Raw genomic sequence first — 24,068 nt, 5'->3', positions numbered from 1 at the left:
TTAGCTGCTGCCAGCCGGTGTTTCAGAGGAACTGGACCATGACTGAGTACTCGGCTCTGAGTGGACGTTGTGAAGCGAATATGCAACAACATCAACAAGATCTTCCACAAAACCTCCGTCAGCCCCCAACCAGCCGACACTGAGCTGTGAAAGCACCTGTGTGTCTGCTGCAGGTGTAGATTTCACCTGTATGAAACGAAGCAGCTTCTCTTTAGGGTTAGCGTTTGTTGTTGCTGCCTTTGCTCTGCGCTCTTCGTACGTGGTGGCCCGTTTCCTGTCTGACAGGAAGCTGTCGCGTGCAGCAAGTCGTAGCACTGCTGTTTGTTTTCCTGCTAAATGCTATCAGCAGCTTGAAAGAGTGTTTGGAGCCAATCACACACACTCATTCCAGATTACTGGCTGTCTAAGAAAAACTCAAATACTTCCAGGAATATTTGGCAAAAGGTCGTCCTCAGGCGACCCGTGTAGTCACACCCAGACTGTAAGCTGGCTGAAGCCTTCACTGGCAGGAACAAGAGCTGCTTGATGGTCAGAGGCGCTGCTGCAGACCTCTGGGCTGAACACCTTCTGTTTCTCTATACGTTGGCCTGTTGCATCTGGGCAGCGTGTTTTGTTAAAATAACCAAACTAAAGCTGGGTTTCTGGTCATGAGCCGATGATATCTCACTGTTGGAGCAATGATTAGGGTTTGCATGTGGTTCCAGTTCTTCGTATTTGATCGTCAAAAAGCCAAAGAACAGATTTTCATGAAGCTGCAGCAGCTCTGTGTTCTGGACGGGTTCTGTGCTGACTTTAGTAACTGCTCTCCTAGTTGACAAGTTCCAGATGTTTTCAGGCTGCAACACCAATGTCTCCACAACACTTTGCTGTGAATGTGCGGCTGCTGATGCCAGTGTGACAAATGGAGGTCATTTGACTGCCATTTTACAGTCTGCTGCTTTTTAGTGAGCTGAAGCACAACATGCAGCTCGTTTACTGGAAGAGCCTAAAAAAGATGTTTTGTCTGTAGATGCAGTTTACAGGAGTTTAACAAACACCAGTCTGACGGCTTTCCAGCAGAACATGTCAGATTTACAGTCGAGAGGGAAACTGATGAGCCTGTCGGGCTTTTAAATGGACCCAATGCTCTCAGGGCGGTCTGAGCATCCTGATCAGTAGATGTTTGATTCTAGTAATTATCCACAAGCATATATACTGTAAGCACAGAGGAAGAGTGACTCTGCATTTAACTAAAAAGTTCCCGTTTTCCAGAGACAACAAACTCCCAAAACCTTCAACATGAAGTTCTGGCGGTCTTTAAAAAATATCTACATAAGAAATAAGAATGTGGCGCTTGGATGGTGTTCACTGAGCATCTCCACGTCTGCAGACGTCCAGGAGCCAGTGGTGTGCTCGGTGTTATCATCTGACTCTCCTCCAGAGGGCGCAACACCGTTTATCCTTATGAACTATTTTTTATTTTGCATATAAATTCACAACAACAACAAAATGTGAAAATGAGTAAAGTTTAGATTCTGTATTAATATTGGATGATGTAATGATGAAAGAGGAGATGAAGCTGTCAGGAAACACAAATCATTCTGGATTTGTAAGAATGAATAGAAATCATCACCTTTTTAAACACATGAGGTGTTCCTCATCCTAAATGAAGAACTTGTTGATCTTAATAACGATAAAACTACAACTGGTGGCGTCATGGAAACAACCAAGGACTGCTTCAGGATATTCCAACTTCCACATTTCTAGATGATCTGTGATGAACGACTTCCTTTCATCATTAAACAGTTTGCATTCGAGACGTGTGTTTTCTAACAACACTCATTCAGTTAAACCACTTTCAGGAACACCAGCAGATTTATGGCAGGTGTCTGTTGGATCTGATGGATCCAACCTGCCGGACTCATGAGGACACAACGGCTGGCTTTGTGTTGCTGTGACTGGGTGGAGCAGAGGATAGATAGACAGATAGGATAGGATAGGATAGGATAGGATAGGATAGGATATGATAGGATAGGATAGGATAGATAGAATAGGATAGATAGGATCGATAGGATAGGATAGGATAGGATAGGATAGATAGGATCGATAGGATAGGATAGGATAGGATAGGATAGGATAGGATAGGATAAGATAAACCTGAGCTGTGACTCAAGGATCAGGCTGTTTGCTTCCAGACAAAAGACGAAGCTTTGTGGGTTTCTTTTTGTCTTTTTCCTGAAATCCAGAGCCAGGATGAACTCAATGGTGACTGAAGTGAAAACGGTTCTCTTCTCTGTGTGAGAGTCGATTATTCTTGTTTGGAAGAAGTGAAGCTTCCAGAGAGCAGAGGTGTAAACGACTGATCTCGCTCTAGAAGGCATCAACAGGTCCATGTCCTTGGATCTCCTCAGGCACAACGATGCACACACACGTTTCTCCTGGAAAGAACTACTGTTGGCATAAGACAGACAAAAAACTGCGGTCCTACGTCGCGCTGAGAGGCAGGTTGAAGGACGGCCGTTGTCATGGTGAAAGACAACCTGCGATAAAGTTCTGACTGTCAGATATGTGGGGCGATCATCTCACAGGGTGACTGCTGCTGTGACCTACATCAACTAACCAACCAATAGAAATGCAGGATGAGCTGACGTGTGACACCAGCTCCCTTTGCCAAATTTGCATCACACGTCGGCCTCTCTTTCTGAGACATGACCACGTCCATGTTCTCCTCATCCTCCTTTTTAAAACATTTCTCTCCAAGCACATAAATGCCACGAGGGCTCACGCTTCGCTAGTTCCTTTTTCATGGATGGATGGTGCACGCTCAGGACGTTTTATTCTTGCATCAAAGGCTGTGATTCTGTTTTCATCGATCTACAGATTCATGTCGTACAGTGAAGCTAGCTGTGAGCTTAGAAGACCGTTAGCATCGCAGTGTGTAGCCGGCCGAGTGCGCACTCAGGATGGACTTGGGCTGCTGCACTGCTTGTGTGTTTTACAGTAAACCTGCAGGTGGCGCTGAAGAGCTCAGATACAAGCTGCAGCGTACGGCTGACCAGAACATTTAGACTTCAGGGTTCATTCAGATCAAATATCAGGACGGGATCCTGTCAACGTGCAGGATGCAGACTTTATAGAGTCTGTTTCTGGAACACATAAAGCTGCATTAATCCAATGCTACAGTCTGACGCTACGTACCCGCTCCTTCCATTCACAGTGCTGGAAGTGAGCCGATGTGCTCGAGCTGCAGCAAAGTGGAGAGAGGTGAGCGGAGAGGGAGGCAATGATCTGCACACTTCAGAGAAAGCAGCAGCGTGGAGCTACTTCTGAGCTGTTTGTCTTGTGTAAACCTGTACGTTTATTCACAAAGGAAACCGTTTGCTGCTTATTCAGGTGCTTTAGAACAATGCTGTGAGTTTAGCTGCTTCCATCGGGTCTCGTGAGTTTATCTCAAAGCGAGCAGCAGCCCGTCCGGCCGTGGCCTCATACGGCCTCGGTGGAGACTTGTGTGTTTGATTCTTGGTGGGAGCTCTGCTCTCCTTTGTTGCTCTCATCCTGTCACTGCCTTTCTTAAACAAGAACAAAGTGAAAGCTTTCCCAGAAACACTCGCCGTCTGCGGCGGAGAGCCACGTTTGACTTCACTCACACATCCCTGAACCCGTGTCCAGTCCTCAGTCTGGTCCCACCAGCATGCAGATGGGGGTTCACCATCACTGCTGGCCGGGTTTCAGCTTCCTCCCCTCTGGAGAACCTTATGAAGGCCCACGTCTGTGTGGATCAGCTTTCAGACGGTTGTTCTGTGCAGCAGCGATTCAGGGCTCTCAAGTTCTCTCAAAGCAATCCATTACACAAACTATGTCTTCTTTTATTTGGAGAGAAAATAGCAACAAAAACATTTCTCACAATGTTGCACTGCTGAAAAATACACAGACAGAGTCAAAGAGCAGTCAGTAGTCTGGGCCTGGAGCCACATCCTCACCGACCCGCTGTGGACAGAACCCTCAGGTTCTGTCGGGGCACTCATCACACAGCTGACTGAACAGAATCGGCTTGTAGTGTCTGCATCACAGAGCTGCATCGGTAAGAAACCCGCAGAGACCAGAGAGCTTCCTCAGTCCCACATCAATACATGACTTCATGCTAAACAACAGCTGGAGGTGACGTGGTGGCATCGTCTGAAGCTGGACAGGCTACAGGTGTGAAGCTGGACAGGCTACAGGTGTGAAGCTGGACAGGTGTGAAGGTGTGAAGCTGGACAGGTGTGAAGGTGTGAAGGTGTGAAGGTGTAACCCCGTAACCCCGTAACCACGTATCAGTGCTAAACCCCAGAGACGTTGCGACCCTCTAACTTTGTGTTTACATTTCAACGACTAATTCACGTTTTCAGTTTTGTGAAAATTGACTTAAAAATAAGAAACCGGTGCCTGAGGTTGTAAATCTGGCAGAACCGGTCCGCTCCTATCTGAACCAGTACCGTCAACACAGGACTTGGTTTTTATACGTGTAACTGACCGATAGCTCAAACTGTCCCTATAGACAGATTATAGTGAACCAACCACTCAGGCAGCATCTGGGTCCATCAGGACCGGCTTCCTGACAGGAACCTCACACCAGGACTCAGAGGCTCAGGCTTTGGAGAGCTGTCTGGTCGGAGGCATCATTAAAGTGAACGGCACCACAACAGGGAGATTTATGAGGATCTCGTAACAGCGTGTGATCGGCAAGAACCAAAGCAACGTAGCTTCATGGGGTGGAGCTAGCTTCCTGAAGCGTGTTTCAAGTCTGCGTATGTTGAATGGATGCAGTCGTGAACATCAACTGTATATAAAAGATGAACGTGGCGACCATCACATCACCCAGAAGAAAGGAGTGAAGGGTGGATCTGCTCAGAGACCAGCCGGTGGTCAGGAACAAGCTAGCCCTGCGCTGAAACATCTATTCTGCTCTAAATACACCCAGAACTTACAGAATGAACCTCGTGCTGTAGTAATAATTAATACAAAACATGTAGTAATTAAACCGTAAAAATAGAAACTGCTGAAGCTTAAAGGGAATCCAGATGTTTTGGATTGTTGGGTGTCTCTGCCTTTGTGAAGCGCTATGAGATGACTTGTTGTTGTAAATATGGGCTATACAAATAAAATTGAATTGAGTTGAATAGAAAAATGTTTACTGAGGTAACAAATCAGGGGACAAATCGGATCATTTTCACACAGAATTCTGTACAATCTGCAGCCGGGGGAGGCGCCCCCTGCTGGCTGCTAGGAAGAACGCAGGGTTAAGGCACTTGGATGCTGGCTTTTCTTTTCAGACTTGGAGGCTACGTTCATGTTTTTTGTATACAGTCTGTTTGTAAGATTAATGAAGACAAAAGCATAAAGCATGTTTGGAAAACGGTCAGTAGCTGCAGTGCAAAGTCTGCACGATTAGTAGGTAACGATCCGAAGGACGGACTTCTGAAGCTGCACAAGCACCAGCAGCAGCAGGTCAAACTACTGCCGTTCCACTTTCAGGTGTTTATTCATCAGCTCATGGCCTCTCAGAAGGTTCATGTCCTTACCAGCGTGGGAGCATCTGCAGAGAGCTGTTCGTGTAGTTTGTTTTTGCTGTTACAGCCCATGATGATTCAGAATGACTAGTTTTGCATTTTGGTGAATTGTTGGTTTTTTTGCTTTGCTTCTTTGTGAGAGTGAGAGGAGAAGATTACCACCAATCTCATGTCCGAGTACAGCGCTGGGATCAAGGCGTGGTTAGCTTAGCTTAGCATAAAGACCGGATACAGGGGCGACTGTCCGCCTTGCTTCAACATGACAGTAACGGCACATCTAAAGCTGATTCAGTTGTTTTTAGGGTCAGCCAGGTACACAGTGACGCCATTTCCTGCTCCAGATGTTTACTTATTTGTTCAACTCGGGGTGTCCAGACATGTTTTTTGAGTGGACTTTTGACTTGGCGTGCCACAGTACGGGACGCTGGCTACAGACTCGCCACCTCACTGTGAAGATGAAACCCACAGAGCTGCACAACAAACAGGTCATTTCCCTCTAAAATGACAAACGGCTTCATTGGTGTTGGGCCCACATTAGTAGTTTCAGTAGTTTTAAACTTTGGACAGCGCCAGGACAGCTGTTTGCTAGAGCTTCATGTCTTTATGCTAAGCTAGGCTAACCACGTTGTGACCTCAGCTTTGTACGTAAACTCCAACTGAAATGCATACCTGCTCTATAGATCACCTGTGTGCTGCAGTGTTGGTCCTCAGACTTCAATCAGGCGTGATTTTGCTGGTTTGCGGACACGAGGCCTTGAAGAACCCACAGACCCGTGTTCCACCGAACAAACACTCGTCCTATCCTGCACCAAACTTCAACAGGTGACCTGCTGATGGCAGGCTGCGGCCTACATGTCCAATGAGCTTCTCAGCTGCACCAGAACGTGTACCTGCAAATGCCTGCTCCTCCTCAGACCTTCCAGCTGTATAAAGGATCCCACTGAGCAGAGGCCTGGATGGTTTCCTGTTCTCTGTTACTGGCAGACTAACGCTGATTTCAGTTGGATTTTACCACTCGGATATGAAAATGAAATCGATTTTCTCATCTCACTCTTGACTATGAAGCAAACTGCCCCCGGTGCAGCTTTCAGACTCCTGTGCCTCCCAGCTGCCTCTACAAACACAGTGACACAAGCATCTTGACAGATTGGTAAATAAGCCCGAGCACATCTGAGTTCATCACCGCTTTGAAAGCTGCTACCCGGCAGTGGGGAATAAATCAGACCCAGTCCTCAAACTTCAGGACTCCCTGGAAGCCGTGGAAGGTGAAGGGCTCCAGGACGGGGCTGCAGGTCTCCTGAGCCAAGCAGGCCATCCGGTTGTTCTCACAGCTGTCCTCGCTCCCCGGCCGGAAGAACGCGCTGTCGGCCGAGTGGATGGACGGGTCCTCGTTGAAGAAGTTGTGGGGCCTCAGCAGGACGCCGCCCCCGTTGCCCACGGTCACCGTGTTGGGGATGTCCTCGGCATGGGGGATGTGGAGGAAACCGGCGGTCACCCAGGCAACCAGGTCCTGCACACAAATCACACAGGTTCTTTCAAGCCTAGTTGTCCAGTTTACAGTCACCACCCCGTACGGTTGGTCATCCCATACGACTTCAACATTCAGACTTCATCACAACGTACCTCGTTTTCAATGCTCTCATTGTCCTCAATGTACTTGCTGAAGTCGACAGCCGGCGTCCACATGTCGTTCTGGTTGTACAGACTGCTGCTGGTCTGCTCTGAGTCCTTGTGCTTGGTGATGGCCACCTTATACCTGGAGACAGAGGGCAGAAAGATGCTTTAACATCTGATGGGACTCGTAAAGAATTCTAACCCTATAAACACACAAGCACACTGCTGTTGACGAGGTTGTTTGGGTGCCACCAAACCAGCTGAGAAGGTGCAGCATCTGGACCAGGACATTACATTCTGTGAATTATAGTCAGCCTTACAGTTTTACACCCACAGCATTTGTCAAAGTGGCTCAGGCCTTTACACTGAATGTTTCCCCCCGTCTAGCATCTGAACTGTGGATTTGCTGTCCAACACATCCCACAGCGTGACATGATCTGTTACAAGACCACCAGCATCACTCACGTCATCTCTGGGTGTTCAGGAGGTTCTGGTTCATCAGGGAGATGTTTGTACAATATGAAGGCCAATGACATAAAGAGAAAGCTGAACCATCCGCTCAGAGAGACGAACATCCAGTGTGTCTCCAGGACTTCCTGGTCCACAGGAGGACTCGTCCTCTGATGGTTTCTCAGGGCTGGGGTCTGACTGTGATTTCACTAAATGTAACCTGCTGGAGATCAGTCCTGATCATTAGAGCGGCCTTGTCACACAACCTGTCATGATTTACAACACGTGCTGCAGTCACTAATATCTGAAGGGGTTTTTTTTTTTTTTTTTTGAGTTTTGGAGCCAGTCGGTCCTACCTGGCCCAGGACATGGACCTCTCCTCAGCCTCGGACTCTGGCAGGTGATCCCCGCTGAAGCTGTACACCTGCAGCCTGTAGGAGCGGTTGTGTTTCCAGCGGTTGGTTGCCTTGCTGGCGATGTGGAGGTAGCGAGGGATCTTGGTGCCGTAGCGCAGGGCGGCTTCCTGTGGAGGTGTCGGAGCAGATGTTAGTCCAACAGGCTCCCAGTGATTCCAGAGCAGTGGTTCCTCATACTGACAAGGCAACTGTGGGACTGTTAAGAGGCAGCCAGAGCACTGATGGAAATAAATATTCACTAAGAACTGTCGTTATTTATACAGCGCCTTCACAGAACAGCTCCAAAACGCCTTATAAAGACATGAGCTGTCTCTGCTGGACGATCTCCGGCTGCATTCAGGCTCTTAAGGCAGCATCATGATAGAAACCGGAGCCGGTCCGAAGTGTTCTTAGAGGTAAGAACCTGCTCAGACACATAGCTGGTATGGGGATGCTAACGGTAGCTGTTTGACGATTCTTTTACTAGATTTAGCGAACAGTCTTGCTGCAGGTTTGTGGCTCAGCTGAAGTTTGGATCTATTGTTCTGACTGACACAGAAACCCAGTGAGTGACCCAGAAGTCTGACAGGACAGACGGGAGCATGGAGGACAGTGTCCACGTCCTCTGCAGATAGAAAGGACGACGCTACGAGCTGTCAGACACACGATAACCGGCCTCGTGAGCTGCTTCATATCCGGTGATACTAAAAACAAATACATGAATAAATAAGTAAAAAATCTAAATAAAGAAAATCAAAATAAGTCACGTCGTCATGTCAAAACAATGTCCAGGGTTTTTGTTTTTAAAATTTGCAGTCAGTATTTTTATTTATTTTTAGCTTTTAAAAGCAAAAGCAGCTTTATCACAACGTGTGCTTCCTGTTGCAGCTGGAAACAAACCGACTGGATGAGACTGTTTGCAGCCACCAGAACCAGAACAAGGAGCTGACTGAAGCTGTGATGTGGTGACACGCTACAGCTCAGGTGAACCTGATCACAGCTACACACCTGTACCTGCTACGCGCTGTCACAAGCTGCAGGTTGTGCACTTGCTGCACTGTGCTGCTCACTCAGTCCTCTTTAGTGTTAAGTTAAGTATTCGCTGGGCTACAAGAGTGTAAAGACCAAGACAGACCTGTTCTGTTTTGAGCTGCTTCTCCACCAGCTGAGGCACCATGGAGAAGTGTTCAGGCATCCACGGCAGCGACGTGTTGACGTACTCCATGTCTTTGGTCTGGAACATGTTCTTCACACCTGCAGAGGGGGTGATGCAAAGCTGTATGAAACGGTTCCTCAGATCAGCTTTAAACACATTTATCAGCATGTTTCAGGTGGACGAGGAGCTTCATGGTTGTTGTTTAATGATGAACACACAGAATGTGCATTAGCTGCAGCTGGATGTAGTTTTGGTTTACAGCTTCTACTGCATTAGTTTTCCATCACACAGGAAACAGCACCGAGATCTGTGCGTCTTCTTTAAAACGCCAGGACATGGAAGGCCTCACCTGCTGTTTTCTACAATAATTATGAGTCTGTTGTCACATCAGCCGCTGACAGCAGCCATCTAGGTTTTGCTCTTTAGCAGTCGGAGGCATCGACGTACTGCAGCTCGAGAAACAGACAAAACACAGCCGAATGCAAATGTCACCGAACAGGAAAGACTCCAAAGAGCACCAACATGGAGACTGAGATGAAGCTAAAACCAGCAGAAAGCTGGAAACACGTGGGTCACAGTTCGTCTATCTGGTTGTGCTGTGTGTATCTGGAGAGGCTTGTTTTTCTGAATTCTGTGCTTAGGGTGTCAAACTGAAGATATTTTCTCAGGTTTGCTGTCAGGCCACCATAGGAGCAGTTTATATTTTACAGCCTACAAACACTCGATGCCTTTTAAAGCAGCTGGACTTGCTGAGCAGCAGACGACCAGCTTGAGCTGCTGCTGCTCGACTGACTGAGCTCATCAGGAAACTAAGCTAATAATTAAAAAACGAGGGAATGAAGTATGTAGAAATGGTGCATGGAAGGATTTTGGATTCAGTCCAACCCACATAGGTCCAGACCCTGTAGGCGTGTACACGGTGCTGGTTCACATCATGACGTCCTGGGAGGCAGCGTCCTGCACACAATGAGCTGCACTCTGACGAAAACATATTCAGATGAGCAGATTTTCCATCATCAAATAAACCCAAGATTTAACTTTTCCCCTTTACACACCACAACATGTCCAAACAGCCAGAACTCTCCTGTTTGTGACGTCATGGTGGCAGAATCAGCCCATCACGGCAGCAAGGCCTGGCTGTGTGTCCCGCTGCCTCCAGGCTTCTCCTGAGCAGGTACAGACATGACAAACTAAAGGAACAAACAGAACCCTTGACCTCTACCATGAGGAAATCCTGTGGTTCTGTTATATTCAGTCCAGCTGTCCTGTTGAAGGGAAGGCTCGCTGCACATCAACACCAAGCTACTCTGGCTGATCATCTATCCTACGTGGTCTCCTCTGAGACACAGCTCCCACCTGGAGGCAGGATGCAGGACCATCAGCACCATCACTGAACCACCAGCTTAGATAATATCTGTGGGAAAAACTGTTTCCATCGTTCCAGAGACGTGGAGTGTTTGTACGAAGTCCACTGAAGCTGATATCTGGTGGCTGAACATCTAACGAGTCACTTTGTTGTCTTTTCCTCTTTAACTTCTCACCTGCGTGGACGCATGCTCACAGAATCTGAACATATGCACAGATTCTGTTTAACGCATAAATATATTTTACATCTAAAATAAAGATGCAAATGTAACTAAATAGAGATAAATGAGGGATGAACTCTTTAAATGAATATTTCTGTCCCACGACCGTAACAGAAGAACCAAATCCTTCATGACTGAGGCTCTTTGTGTTTATCATGTGTCATGTGGTCCTGCCACTCACCAGCCACGTCCAGGTCCACCTTGAAGCTGATGAAGTGAGTGTGGATGTTGCCCAGGACATTCTCTGCCACCTGATGTCCGTGTTTCAGACTGCCTGCCACCAGGTAGGAGGAGGTGATGTAGCCGGTGGCGTGCACTTTGGCCTCCACCGATCCGGACTGATAGAAGATGAAGTCCCACAAGTAGTCGTAGTTCCCGATGGCTGTGACGGTCCTGAACACCAAGGCGCTGTTCACCATCCCTCCGTAACTGTGGTGGAAGAAGTCCGCGAAGTGCCTGCGCAGGGGCTGACCCATGTTGTGCTCAAAGATGCAGATTGAATTCTGAAACCTGGGGGCTGGGATGTCGGAGTAGCGGTACGTGTCTACATACGTGGCCTTGTCGAGGCAATCCACGCCACGGGTCAGCTCGTGTGCGAAGCGCCCGATCCCGATGCTGGAGTCCAGAAACTTGGTGATAATCATCCCCAGTGTTGCTGAACCGTACATGGACATGGCCTCCTGCACGCTCAGCTCGTAGGCGACCCTCTCACCCTTGAAGCGCACATCAAACACCCTCATGCCCGTGAGGGCGCTCAGTCCAAAGGCGAAGCTCCAGTCCAGGTAGAGGACGTGGTTGTTCTGGACGCTGTAGCGCTTCCCCTCTGCGTAATACTGCTGCGGGCCGATCTGCAGAGGCTTGGTTCGGGGTTTCAGAGAGCCATAATCAGGTGTCTCCTTGTAAACTATTTTGTTAACAGAGCTGGTATCATATGCTTGTTGAAGTTCTTCTACAGAGTTGTAGTATTTGCCGTTATACATCAGTCTGTCCACTGTCCACAGAGACGCGTTCAGGTGCTGGTGGTTGATGAGCACCTCGAAGCCCACCAGGTGGATGTACATGCCGTCCATGTCCCTGAAGAAGGAGATCCACGTCTTCCTGTCCCCGGATCGGACTCCGCGGGGCATCTGCTCGAAGGCGTTCAGTGTCCTTTTCTCATTCACACCGAAGCTCTCTTTTAAGATTTTCTGAAGCTTGGAGAAAACTTTGGTCTCAAAAAGCTCAAACAACAGCGCGTATTCCCCGATGGTGACCAAACGCGCAGTGATGGGCAGGTCCGCGTTGTACCTCTGTTTGGTGACATCGTGGTGGTATGTCGGGTTGGGAAGAGGCCCCACTACATACTCCCTGACGTAACCTTTGGCGCCGTAGAAGACCACCACCGTCGCCTCTCTCGCTGGCTTGGCACCTTTCGCGTCCAAGTAATTCAAAACGTCAGCTTTCTTTGGCAGATGCAGGTCTATGAGGAATAAGAAGTTTTCAGATGGCTTGGTGAGCTGCCTGGTGGAGATGTCCAAGTCTTTCTGCTTGAGCATGTACTGCTGAACCTGCCAGTACTCTTCCCGGGTGAGATCAGCGAAAACGAGGCTGCGCTCGTCGTGCTCGCCCCGCAGCTTGTGGACCCGCGCAGCGGAACATTTGGGCGCCCTGCTGGAGTAGATGCCGATCAGGACGATGTTTAGAATGATGGAGATGAGGACGAAAAGGATGAGCGTCCATTTTACCAGAGAGTTCATCCTCCGTTCTACCATTACGCACAGGTCTGGAGAAAGGAGAGCGGAGGAATGAGCTCTGAGGAGGAGGGAACGGCCAGACACTTTGGAAAGGAGAGGCGCGCCCCTCAAAGTCTTCCGTTCTCCCACCCATCTCTGCTCCCCCTCCCCCTCGGAATGAGCTCCGGGCACTTTCATTCAGGCTCAGCTGAACTTCTCAGGCAGACATGACTATTTTACGCACGTCGCCTGCGCATTTTACGCACGAGATCTCATGTTTTAATCATCATCATGATCACGTGCTTTACAGAAAAAAGAGAGAACAGGTCATATAAGCCTTCTTGCTCTGAGGGTTACAGCTGAAGAGGGAAAAGCTTTCATGTGTGCAGATCAAATGTGCATGTGTCCCTGACCAAAGTGTGGCCTCCTCTTCCGTTTCCTTTTCTAGTTTTACTTTGAGTTGGCTGTGATCTGTGTTTCTAAAGCATGCAAAGAAAGAAAACGGTGAATAAAGGGGAGAAAAACATACATCTGGCACCAATCTGAAGAGGAAAAGGTATTTATGGGTGTGTTGATTATCTGCTGCTGATAATGTGTGCATCAGTCCTCCTCCTACATACAGTCTGTTTGACGTCTGCTTTGTGTGATCAAAGCCGGGAGGCAAAGTTTCCCAACAAGCCCACCACTGTATGAGCACTTGGAGAAGTAGTGCATTTGTACAACACACTAATATTATTGGATGTTATTCTGATGGAGACTTCCCTCCTTCCTGATGTGATTCGTTTTTAGCTTGAAAGTGTTGAATGTTGACAGATTTAGTCAGAATCAGTTTTTAAACCCATCATGCATAAGCTGGGTGCAGCGTATCAGCTACAGCAGCAGCAGGATCCCAGAGGACGCGACCTCTGAGTGTTCTCTGGTATTTATGGTCCACATTCAAGGCTGTGGCGCAGTCTGCAGTCTTACTGAGTCTTCCACCATACGGCCAGGCCATAAACCCTGAACAACTTCTACAAACGTTCATTTTGCAGTGATTTTAATCATTTACCTTTTTTGGAAACGTTCAGAGGTGTGTTGATCCGAACAGAGCTCAGGCTCCCAAAAATACCCAACGTTGTTTTACCAGCTTAATGCTTGATTACTGTTCGTCCCCTGAAGAGATGTGCATGATTCAGACCTGATAAAAGGAAAGGAAAGCAACATGAGACCATATGAAGACAAATGATTCAGCAGTGGGGTTGTGGCCCAGATACAGTGAGCGACAAAATCTGAGCCACTTTTAATGACTGACCTGTCTCTGGTCTCCTGTTACCCTCAGATGTGGACGGACATGTTTGTTTTCTGATCATATCACTGAAATTAAAAACACAAGTTAATCTGTAAAGTCACAGAAAAAGCTATGAAACAGTTTACTGACAGTAAAAAATAAATAAATTCTTTCTCTTCATTGTAGACCCATGACAACAAAACAGAAACGATAAAACAACTTAAAAATGAACCAAAAACCGTCACATAATTCATTTTATGACGTATTTGTGGATGAAACAGTGAATGTTGTGTTTATCTGCGGTGAACAGACACTTTCTGTTTGACGCCCTTCAGCATAAAATCAGCAAACGTTAAATAAACTGACGGTGAACACACCCGGGATCTTCCTGCGTGGAGTCTCCATGTTCTCCCCGTGCAGCGTGGGTTCTCTCCGGGTTCTCCGGCTTCCTCCCACAGTCCAGAAACATGCTGAGGTTAATTGGTGATTGTAAATTGTCCGTAGGTGTGAATGTGAGTGTGCTTGGTTGTCTGTCTCTAAGTGTAGCCCTGTGATAGACTGGTTACCTGTCCAGGCGAACCTGCCTTCACCCTGAGTCAGCTGGGATAGGCTCCGCCCCCCATGACCCTGGTGAGGATGAAGGTGTAGAGATGATGGATGGATTTTAAAATGGACAATTTCTCATAATTTATGGTTTACCAACAGTAAATAATATATATATATAATTTACTGTTTATATATATATATGTCATATATATTACATTTTGCCAGTATTACACCTGTTACAATAACATTCTAACTTCTCAGGTAGACGATGGAGACGTGGGTTTTCTGGAGGTTTGTGGAGACGGAGGTGTCTGGTTTGGTAAATGAAAGCTGTTTTGGCCTCTGGAGCTAATTTCTCTGTTCATGACGCTTGTTTAGATGATAAAAAAAAAACAAACCTCATCTCTCTCAAAACTGTAAATAATCAAGAGCGACATGTTAAATGTTGACTGAGTGATGCTGTATTAAAACCACTGGGCTCTGATCCTGTGCATGTGTTCGTTACGTCACACCTTCGTCTGACAGATTTTCACAGATTTATTTAAACGCTGCCTGTCGTGGCCTGAACTTGACTTTATTTTGACATCTTGTCTCCTGAAAGAAATCTGAGCGGTGCTATTTTAAGAGAGGAAGGATATCGGGATGCACGGTCGACTGTCTTCAGGATTTCCTGCATGCCCTTGAAAGTGAAACAAATGAAGGCAGTCGGGTTTATCAGAGGTGTTTGGCCGGCCGGCACCAGTGCATCCAGTTAGTCGGATGTGATCCATCATAAACATACAGGACTCTGCTTTTTGACTTTATCTATGACTTGTGTCTTTAACTGGATTCACGAAGGTACAGAAGCTGTAGAACCTGTTTTCCATGTTCACGTTGTTCCTGTAATGACTGAAACTGCCCGCAGCACCGCAGCGTTCTGCCTGTAGGCCCGGTCCGGCCCTGCAGTCGCTGCAGAGCGCCTTCAGAACCCTTCACCTTGTGCACACCTTTCTATGCTGTGTGTGTAATTTGAAATGGATTAAGCTGCCTACTTCTTCCACCGCTGCTGAGGAGCAGCGCCACATGATGCTGCCCCGCCATGCCCACCATTTGGATGGTATCAGCCAGATGGTCCGGGATGTCTGGGGGTCAACAGCTGAATGTCTGCTGAAGGTTTCTGTTGCTTCATCAGGTCATCTGTTCCTCACACTCCTGGAGGATTTTCACTAAACATGATATCCACAGAAAGGCCTGATGGATGGAGTGCTGCTGGGATGCTCCTTCTTCTGCTTCTTCCACCTCTGCAGAGGACTTCTGAGGCTCTGTCAGAGAGGCTTTGATCACCATTTTCTGTGTTGTGCAGTTTGACTGAACAGCCTCCTGTCTGTCATTGCAATGCGTGTTTTGGCTTTAGTCCTGGCATACAGGTGCACTGCGGTACCTGTGGCTCATACACAGGTGTGTCCTTTTCTCCACTACGTCCAGTTCGTGAAGCCAAATCAAGTTCTAGACACATCACAAAGATAAGTAAAGACTCCCTTTGGTGAAAGTCACGTTTCATGCCTTCACATGTCCATGATGGTGTTTGTAGTCTGCGAGAAGACGCACAGCGAGTGAAGGAAGCCGTCATGGAGGGACGTCTTTACCTTTAAGCGGTGCTGTCCAGGGCTGAGGGAGGCTGACAGCATTCACATCTTACCTTTGACCAAGTCAAGTCCTCTCCTCAGCGCCATGAATCGGGGCGTCTACTGCTCCTGGGGGATTTTTTTCAGAGTGTTTTTTATGGGTTCCATGTTGGTGGAAACGATGCTGCAGCCTGAACCTTTTACAAAGAGGCTGTTTCCTGCATGTGGCTGGTTCATCTGAAGCATCTTTATGAGGAGTAGGAAGGCCAGACAGGCAGTACACATGAGGGCAGTGATCATCCTGGATCGAGGTTCTGGTGACAGCTCTTGGTGAGACGTAGAACTCTTCCTTTGCGTGTTTTGATCAGTGGGACCCAGGAATCACGGCCTGATGAAGTGAAGCTGTGGCCTGAGGTTAACTTCCTCATGGTGAGATACATGCTGAATATTTTGGTCTATTTTTTCCTTCCTCCTTGGAACCGGCCCGTTCTCATTATTTAAGCTGGATGTGCAGGAATGTCGGACCGACAGCAGACGCGAGCCTTGTTGTTGTTCCATGCAGGGCCTGTCAGGTCACTCAGTAAAGAACGCTGCTCCTCATTGGCCTGCTTTCCAACTGCCATGCTTCCTGCCAGTCCGCTGGGAAACGCTGTTTTTTCCAGAGAAGGCACACAGTCAGGATGCTGCTAAACTTCAATTGTGTTTGGTCGCTGCAGGAGTTTCAGACTTCCCTCCAATGTACTGATACAAGACGACAGCCGGAGGTTTAGGTGGATTAAAGCGGGCCTGTTAGCGGCCGCGGCGCAGTGCAGCGCTCTCATGTGCAACAGGCAGCTACTTACTGGGATTATTCAGCCACACAAGTCTTCATTGTGTTTTACTGTTCCTCCTCTGAACGGCAGTAACGATACGATGAAGCTTTATTCATGCCACAGCGTCACAGCAGCAAAGGGAACAGGAAGCATTCGGGAGAAATAAATAAGAATGAACCAACAAATACACCAAAGTAGTACTGGTCCATGTGTAGATGTTCAGAGTGTCTGAATTCATCTGGATGTGGAAATAACCACGTCACTAATGAACAGAAACACACTGGAGATGAGAGTTCTGCACTCAGGTGAGGTGATGGTGTGTCAGGTGAAGGACCTGCCCGGGAATGGTTCTGGTAAGTAGAGCTAAACAAGCCACCATGGATCTGAGTTGGGTTTTTTGTTGTTCGTGTCACTGTTGGATAATATTAGAAATAAGATGAGCAACTCACAGCGAGTCAACAGGCCGATGGAGGAGGGACAAGCGCTTGGATCTGCTTCAACACATCACACAGTTCATGCTGGTCTGGACTCTTCTGTCTGATCAGGAAATCCTCTCTGAAGTCAGTCAGCAGTGTTGCTCCAAAACACTTCTAACCAGATTCATTGAACATGACGGACAGAGAGGTGGACATGAAGGAGGCAGCAGCTCTGTTCACAGTCCTTCACCAGAACCACAGACTCCCTTTTACCAGAAGCTGCCAGAGTCTGAACACCATGAGCTGAAGATGAGGGAACGCTGCTCTGCAGGACCACATGCTGAACATCAGTGATCATGTTGCTGCTGATGGACTCCTGGTGAGGATGAAGCGGTCTATAGATGATGGACCCCTGATACATTCATTCACCCTTTCATTTGGTTCTGCAGGTTCCTGTCCCAGCACTGTGCAGGATGTGGTTTGGTTTGGACATGCAGCCGCTCCGTTGCCACCCGAGGCAGCTGGACGTGGAGTAAACCCTCACCCTAACTCTCACCCTAACCCTCACCCTCACCCTAACCCTAACCCTCACCCTCACCCTCACCCTAACTCTCACCCTCACTCTCACCCTCACCCTCACCCTCACCCTCTGACTGCGATGGCTGTAGGCTTGTTGTGCTTCATTTCTACGACTGATGGAGCTCCAGGGTCACTGCTGTCTTTTTAACTCTTGAATTTACAGTTTTTACTCGCAGATGTGAAAATGTCAAATTTTGCACAACTTTTTTGAATCTCGATCCGAACCACTGATTAGGATAAAGAACCAGGAAGAAGCTTTTATAGTCCAGAACCACTGCAGCACATCCCAGCGCAGGTCAGCCGTGATCCGGTCAGGCCGCATATATACAGACATGATAGACTGATGTGTGATTTCTAAATCCTGATCAGCAGAGCTCAGTGCTGGCTGGTGGTTATCAGAAGCCCCATTTAAAACACAGGATGGATGGATGCAGGTTGTTTTAATTAAGTAATTAGCCAGAGGCTACGTAGCTCTACTGTTCAGTAACAAAAACCTACAAACCCTGTGCCGGCTCTGGCTGGTGGTTAGAAGAGGAGCGGCTGCTGACAGGTTTCGATCTGAAGCTAATCCTCCCCCGGAGCAGCAAAGGGTGCCACGGCAATCTGAAACCACAAAACTAGATGTAAAGTGCATGTGGAGGAATGCTCCTTCATGCTGGTATCACCTCCATCCCTCTCACGCTTTGTCTGGTCGGCCGGTTTCAGGTGTCGGCTTTGTGTCGGGCTCTTGGCGTTTCCTGCGTCTTTGTTGCTCGTCTCTCTGCCGGCAGCATTCGATGCCCTTTTTCTTCTTTCTCTCTCAAAAACATGATGAACGGTGTTACGTGTCACGCTTTGTGCCTCGCGCTGCTGCTTCCTGCTCCTTTGTCGTCTCAACAGAATCGTCTGCATGTCGCCATTCGATGCCGCTGAGCCGCGGTTACGTGACCTGTTGGGCTCCTGGTCTTGATTTGACATGTCAGCCATCAGAGGAACCAGTTGTTCTGCAGCATGTGTTTCTTTCTGAACGCTATGGGACTTGGTTTCCCACCAAAGTCCTGCTGGTTGTGTAAGTCCTCTGGCAGGGCTCTGCCTCTGGAGCTGACCTGGGAACAGCCCTCTCTGCTCCACTGTTGGTGCTGTCATGGTGTCTGTTGTTCTTTTGCCTATTTTCTGTCACACATTCGTGACCCAACAGGTCTGGGTGTTTATGTCAAACTGCCACAGTCTGAAATGATGAGGTCTACAGTGTGAATGTGATCCCTTTCAGCCAAATGCTCGGGCATCACGCTGCTCCACACATCAGGTTTCCAGAGGGGGTTTTCTGCTGTACTGGGACTTCTTTATACGGTCATCTGCTACAGACATGGACTAGAGGCCGTGGGTGGGCCTGTGGAGGCTGGCAGCTCTACACACACTCATTCATCCAGATACGACTGAAGCAAATGAAAACTATTTCTACTGACGACCAGGCCCATGAGCAAACCAGTTATATTCATAGTCTGTACTCCAGCTGAAGCCTCCAAACTCTGAAACCTGCCAGCGGGTTTGTGAAGGCTCGTTATCTCTGAAGAGATCTGCAAAGTGGCCCCGCTCATCAGAAACCGTAAAACCAGGAAGACCTGTCAGGTTTCCATCCCTCCTGGTGTTTGATCCACTCATCATCAACAACACGGCGCATTTAGAAACTCACACAAACTCAACCTTTTAACCAGATTGTTGTAAAAAAACAACTCTCTGCACTTTTCTAGTGACACCATGAAGCCACGACGTAGCTGCAGCACCAGTTAGACGACACACGGAGGCTCTGGATGGACCTGCAGGCTGTCAGCAGTGAAAACATCTGTGGTGTTTAGACACACTACTGCTGAACAGTACCGTGAACAGTACCGGGTTTTTTCTTATTTCTGGCAGGTTGTGCTGTTTCCAGGCCTTCACATTGCAGGAACAATGAGACCACAGTGAAACACCCAGAAGCAGCTGCAGGTTCAGAGCGTTTAGATGTTCCTTTAGCAGGGACAGGAGCAGTCGTACGTTCTTCACATTGAATGAAGGAATTACTACTCAAACTGAAAAGCGGACCACCTCTTTATATTCATGGGGTCTGGCTGAGCTCGGCTCTGCTTCCACAGGAAGTGTTTCGTCTACGTGAACCTTCTCCACTGTGAGATCAACAGAGTTGATCTTCTGCGGCGTGCTGAACACACACTGGAGGCTGTTTTCATACAGCACAGACCTCTGGTGCCGCTCATGCTGTCAGTGCAGAAGATCTTCACCTGGTTTCTGTTCTAAGTCTGATGACTAGTGGTAGTGAAACTTCACGTCCGTGGAGATGATCGCTGGTGCAGCCTGCTGATGAGCTGCCATCACATCGGCTCCTTGATACGCAGAAATTTAAATCAGTATTCAAATGAAACCCTCATTTCTGCCCTGAATGGTCAGAAAGAGCTACACGACTGTGAGGCCAGAAGAACCAGCGCTGGGCTCTGTGGACACCGTCAGTCATGGTCTGACCTGAAGCTGCACATCAGACACTTTCTTATAGTTTTACACACAACTCACCACACATTTCAATTAATGAGCAAATCTAAACCACCTCATTAACATTTGCTGGAGTTGGAAGAACAAAGTGGTCTTCAGACTTTCATTCAGAGCAGAAAGAAGCTGAAGCAACTGGTCCTGTTTTACAGCGTGCAGCTCACATCGAGCCCCTGGGCCATGCTCACGTCTGTTATCACTTAAGCTTTATAAATGGCTGTTCAGCCTGGTCCTGTGGGCCACATACATTCCAGACTAACAGTCTGAGCTGCAGCCAGTCAACAGATCTCCCGCTCTCTGCTTTCATGCATTCACTCATGCATCGGTTTATACTTGCATAGTTTAGTTTAGCTGGAGCTGCTGGACTTCCCTCAGAAAGTACTGAAAGCATTCCCACCAGTCCAGCAGCTCGTTGTTTCAGCAGGACGCTTCCAGGTGGTGCTTTGTGCACATCTGTGAACCTGATTGAGTTTCCCCAAAGCTCCTGGGATTTCTGATGGATATCAGCAGTTGCATAAGAGCTCAGGGGGAGTAGGTTTCTGTCTGGATCTGCTTCTACTCAGCTGAACTCAGAACGTGTTCCCATGTAGGAGAGGATGCAGCCTGCAATCTGGTGTTAACGTCTGGGTCCGTTACCGGTTTATCAGTGCTGGATTATGCTGAAGCTAATGCTAAAACAGCATTTCTTACTACTGCTGTCTTCAGAGAAGCTTTTCTTCATGAACCTTTCTGTATTGAACGTCAGGCTCCCTTCATTTCTGAGCATTTATTCTGCCCCTGCCTCTGATAGCATGATGCTGCCACCGCCGTGCTTCAGTGCTCGTCTGGTGTCAGCAGGTGATGAGCAACAGAAAGCTTTAAGACCTCATTGTGTCAAAGTGACAAATGTTGAGAAACATGCGGAGGTCTGGAGGCCCCATGAGAGCAATTATGGTATCAGTCAAGTCAAGTTGAGTCCCATCAGTGTCAGCGGTTCTGGTAAATCAGGTTGGACTGGTGTCTCCCACAGTACCGACAGTCAGTCCAAACATTAAATCTGCTGAGCAGTGCTCCAGATGACAGAACACAGGCCGAACTGGTTTGGTGTGCAGAGAGGCCAGAACCAGACGGTCCAGATGTCTGATCGTCAGGATTAAGTCTCATTATGTTGTCAAGCACCAGTTTGTTTTAAGCTAACGTTCAGCGTCTGAAGAGCAAGAATTTGGTCGCTGCCTCGTTTCTACAGAAAGAAGAAGAATTCATGTCTAATTTAATGTGGAGTGTCTCACATCATGAGTGTGGAGGCTTTCTGCTCCACCCACTGACACACACCTGAAAACACAGCTTTCATTAGAAACAGTGTTTTATTAAATCACTGTCACACCTCTACGTGCTGTTTTAATTAAAGTAAAAACATGCCAACTTACGAATGTTGTAGAATTAAAGTCACAGAAAAAGGAAATAAAATCAAGACAAAAAGCCCCAAATGCAAAAATGCTAACAAGCTGTTGAGCTAAACACCGAAATGCTGACCAGGTGAGTCTACCTTTAATCTGGACCTCTCCAGAAAAAAAAAGATTTTAAGAAAAATGTCTTCATGAATGTTTCAACAAAAGTTTTAATAGTAAAAGAAGATGATGAAGATGATGAAGATGATGAAGATGGTCAAAGCAGTGGTACTGCTGGAGAAAACAGAACAACTTCATCTGTTCTCACTTTGGCATGAAAGAGTCTTTTTGGGCTAAATTCTTGTCAGACTCTGAACCTGGACGTTTGTCTGATGTGTTTGACTTCTGAAGCTGCAGTCTGATGAACTCAGTGTTTGGACCTGACGGAGGAAAAACCAAATCCTCACTACAAACACCAGAACGACTTTTTCTTTTTACTGCATAAACTGCATGAACTTAATGTTTCTGCTCTCTGAGGTGGTAAATACGAACATTTCTGCCCCGGGTTCTCTTTTCTTCAGTTGGTTCTGCGTGAGGAAACCGGTGACCGCCAACTGAACTGAACTTTTGGAGGTTAAATGATTAATGAAGTAACGTAATCAGATAACTGTCACACACATGCTGAGGAATCCTGACTCCCACTGGATGCTGTCAGCAGATCTCACCTCCCATCATCAGTCCCGTTTATCTCCCACATTCCTCCCCTTCCTCTCCCCTCCACGCAGAGCTTCTGCTGGGTCCGAATGCCTCGGGGTGGGGCGGCACTGGTGTGGATACCAACAGCCATCATTATCCACCAAAAACAGACGATCTCCTCATTTATGAAAACCTCCAGCTGCTTTTATCTGGATCAGCCTGATTACATTCTATGAAGTGCTGACAGTTTGGTGTTCATGTGTTTGTCTGGTATGCCTTTATTTTACAAGAAGGGAGAACAACGTCCTTATTTAGGACGTATATTTGAAAACTAGCCTCTGATCAACATGTTTCATGGACGGCTTGAGGTCCTGAGCGTGCTCCCTGAGGAACCCCGCTGTCGACACCTACCGGCAGCAGTAGGTGAACTCGTGGTTCCTGTTCAGTAACAGACTGGGAGTCGGACTGGTTTCTGCGCCCTCAGACTCCAGTCCCAGGGAACCGTGACTAAATACTGCCATCTGTTGGCAGAAAAGAGCACAACGGGACCAACCTGAGCTACACGGAGCTGCTCTCCCCGAACAGATGACAGCTTATGGATGGATGCATTATTTAACTATACGTCTATGTTTCTGTGGACTTTACAAGGCTCCTGACACAGTAGTTCATCCCTGACTGCTCTTTGGTCAGAACCGAACCACAACCCAGCATCCAGCGCCAGCATCACTATGAACTGTTCTGTTTCAGAACCGGAGGTGGAATATCTGGTCATAAAATGCAGCCCACCATCATCTGTTCCAGCACAGAGACCACTGAGTGCCATACGACTGGTCGGTCCACTGGCTCGTCGTTATCAGGGCGGTTCTGGTTAAACAGAAGTAAAAATGTCATTTTTCTGCCTCAGTGTTTCTAATCTCTCCCTGGCCTGGTGATGGGACACATGGACTCTATCTCCCAAGCGTCTGGTGCTCCAGAAGAGCTTTGCTCCTCAGCGAGATTTGAACGTTTTGTTGTTAAAGTCTGTAAAAGGCAGATGAGGGACAAGAAGAGGAGAAACCGGAGACACATGGTGACGCACAGCATCCACCGTGAGTCTGAAACACATGAGCAGACATGAGCTACAGCCGTGTTCCTCATCACAAACGGTCCCATGGAGGCTCTTCAGACAACGTTTTAACAACAAACTGCTGCAGAAGCGTGTTAGAGGTATGAAAACAATACGCTGCACGTGACACGACATTAACACGACGAAACAGAAACCGTTTGAGATGCTTCTCATCCCTGAAATCCTCTGGCTCCAGAACGCTGTTTAACATCAAGCAGAAGCTTTACTGAACAAGACAAGAGCAACAGATCGGGCAGTTTCACCGTCTCACATGAAGTCCATTCATACCAGTGCAGTTCTGGGATTTAACCGGCAGGGGGCAGTATTTTCCTGGTTAAACAGTTCTCAGCAGATCTGCTCCAGAAAGCTTTGTTTTCTCCCCATCGCTGCTTCTGCTGGATCCCAGACAGAGAAGATAGAAGCGAGTGAGGTTGTATCCTGGACTGCAGGAAGATGACACGATGTCTGTCCATGAGTACATGAGCAAAGGAAGGCTTCAGACCGAGAGGAGGCTCCTGTCGCAGTGACAGAAGAATGGATCAGTCTTTGAAAACAAAGCTAAAGCTCTGACAAACTGTAGCTTTGTACCTTTAGCTTTACAGTCCAGCAGCCCTCCAGCATCACATGCATACTTTACAAAAGAAGGACGGTGAGGATAAAGAACCCACTGCCTCCTTCCTCTGACAAGTTTCTTCAGTCTGAAACCGTGAACGTCGTG

General features: G+C 47.7%; 1 protein-coding gene across 1 annotated transcript; it reads right to left on the bottom strand.

Moving 5' to 3' along the window:
* Positions 1-3,824: 3,824 nt before the first annotated feature.
* Positions 3,825-12,536, bottom strand: aoc2 (amine oxidase copper containing 2). Its single transcript, XM_008300502.1, has 5 exons — positions 10,911-12,536; positions 9,123-9,241; positions 7,949-8,115; positions 7,152-7,284; positions 3,825-7,038 (listed from the first exon to the last, which is right to left on the bottom strand). Exons 1-5 carry the CDS (start codon positions 12,478-12,480, stop codon positions 6,748-6,750), a joined length of 2,280 nt encoding a protein of 759 aa, XP_008298724.1. The 5' UTR covers positions 12,481-12,536; the 3' UTR covers positions 3,825-6,747.
* Positions 12,537-24,068: the final 11,532 nt, after the last annotated feature.

The sequence above is a fragment of the Stegastes partitus genome, unplaced genomic scaffold, assembly GCF_000690725.1.
Source record: "Stegastes partitus isolate 25-593 unplaced genomic scaffold, Stegastes_partitus-1.0.2 Scaffold1551, whole genome shotgun sequence".
NCBI lineage: Eukaryota > Metazoa > Chordata > Actinopteri > Pomacentridae > Stegastes > Stegastes partitus.
The sequence above is the reverse complement of the archived record's forward strand: the minus strand, read 5'-3'. Positions and strand labels throughout refer to the sequence as shown.

Coding starts and splice junctions, on each gene's coding strand:
- aoc2 (XM_008300502.1), bottom strand. CDS start 12,480: ATGGTAGAACGGAGGATGAACTCTCTGGTAAAATGGACGCTCATCCTT. Junction 9,242..10,910: donor GGTGGACCTGGACGTGGCTG/GTGAGTGGCAGG, acceptor CCCCCTCTGCAG/GTGTGAAGAACATGTTCCAG. Junction 7,285..7,948: donor AGGTCCATGTCCTGGGCCAG/GTAGGACCGACT, acceptor CTCTGTCTCCAG/GTATAAGGTGGCCATCACCA.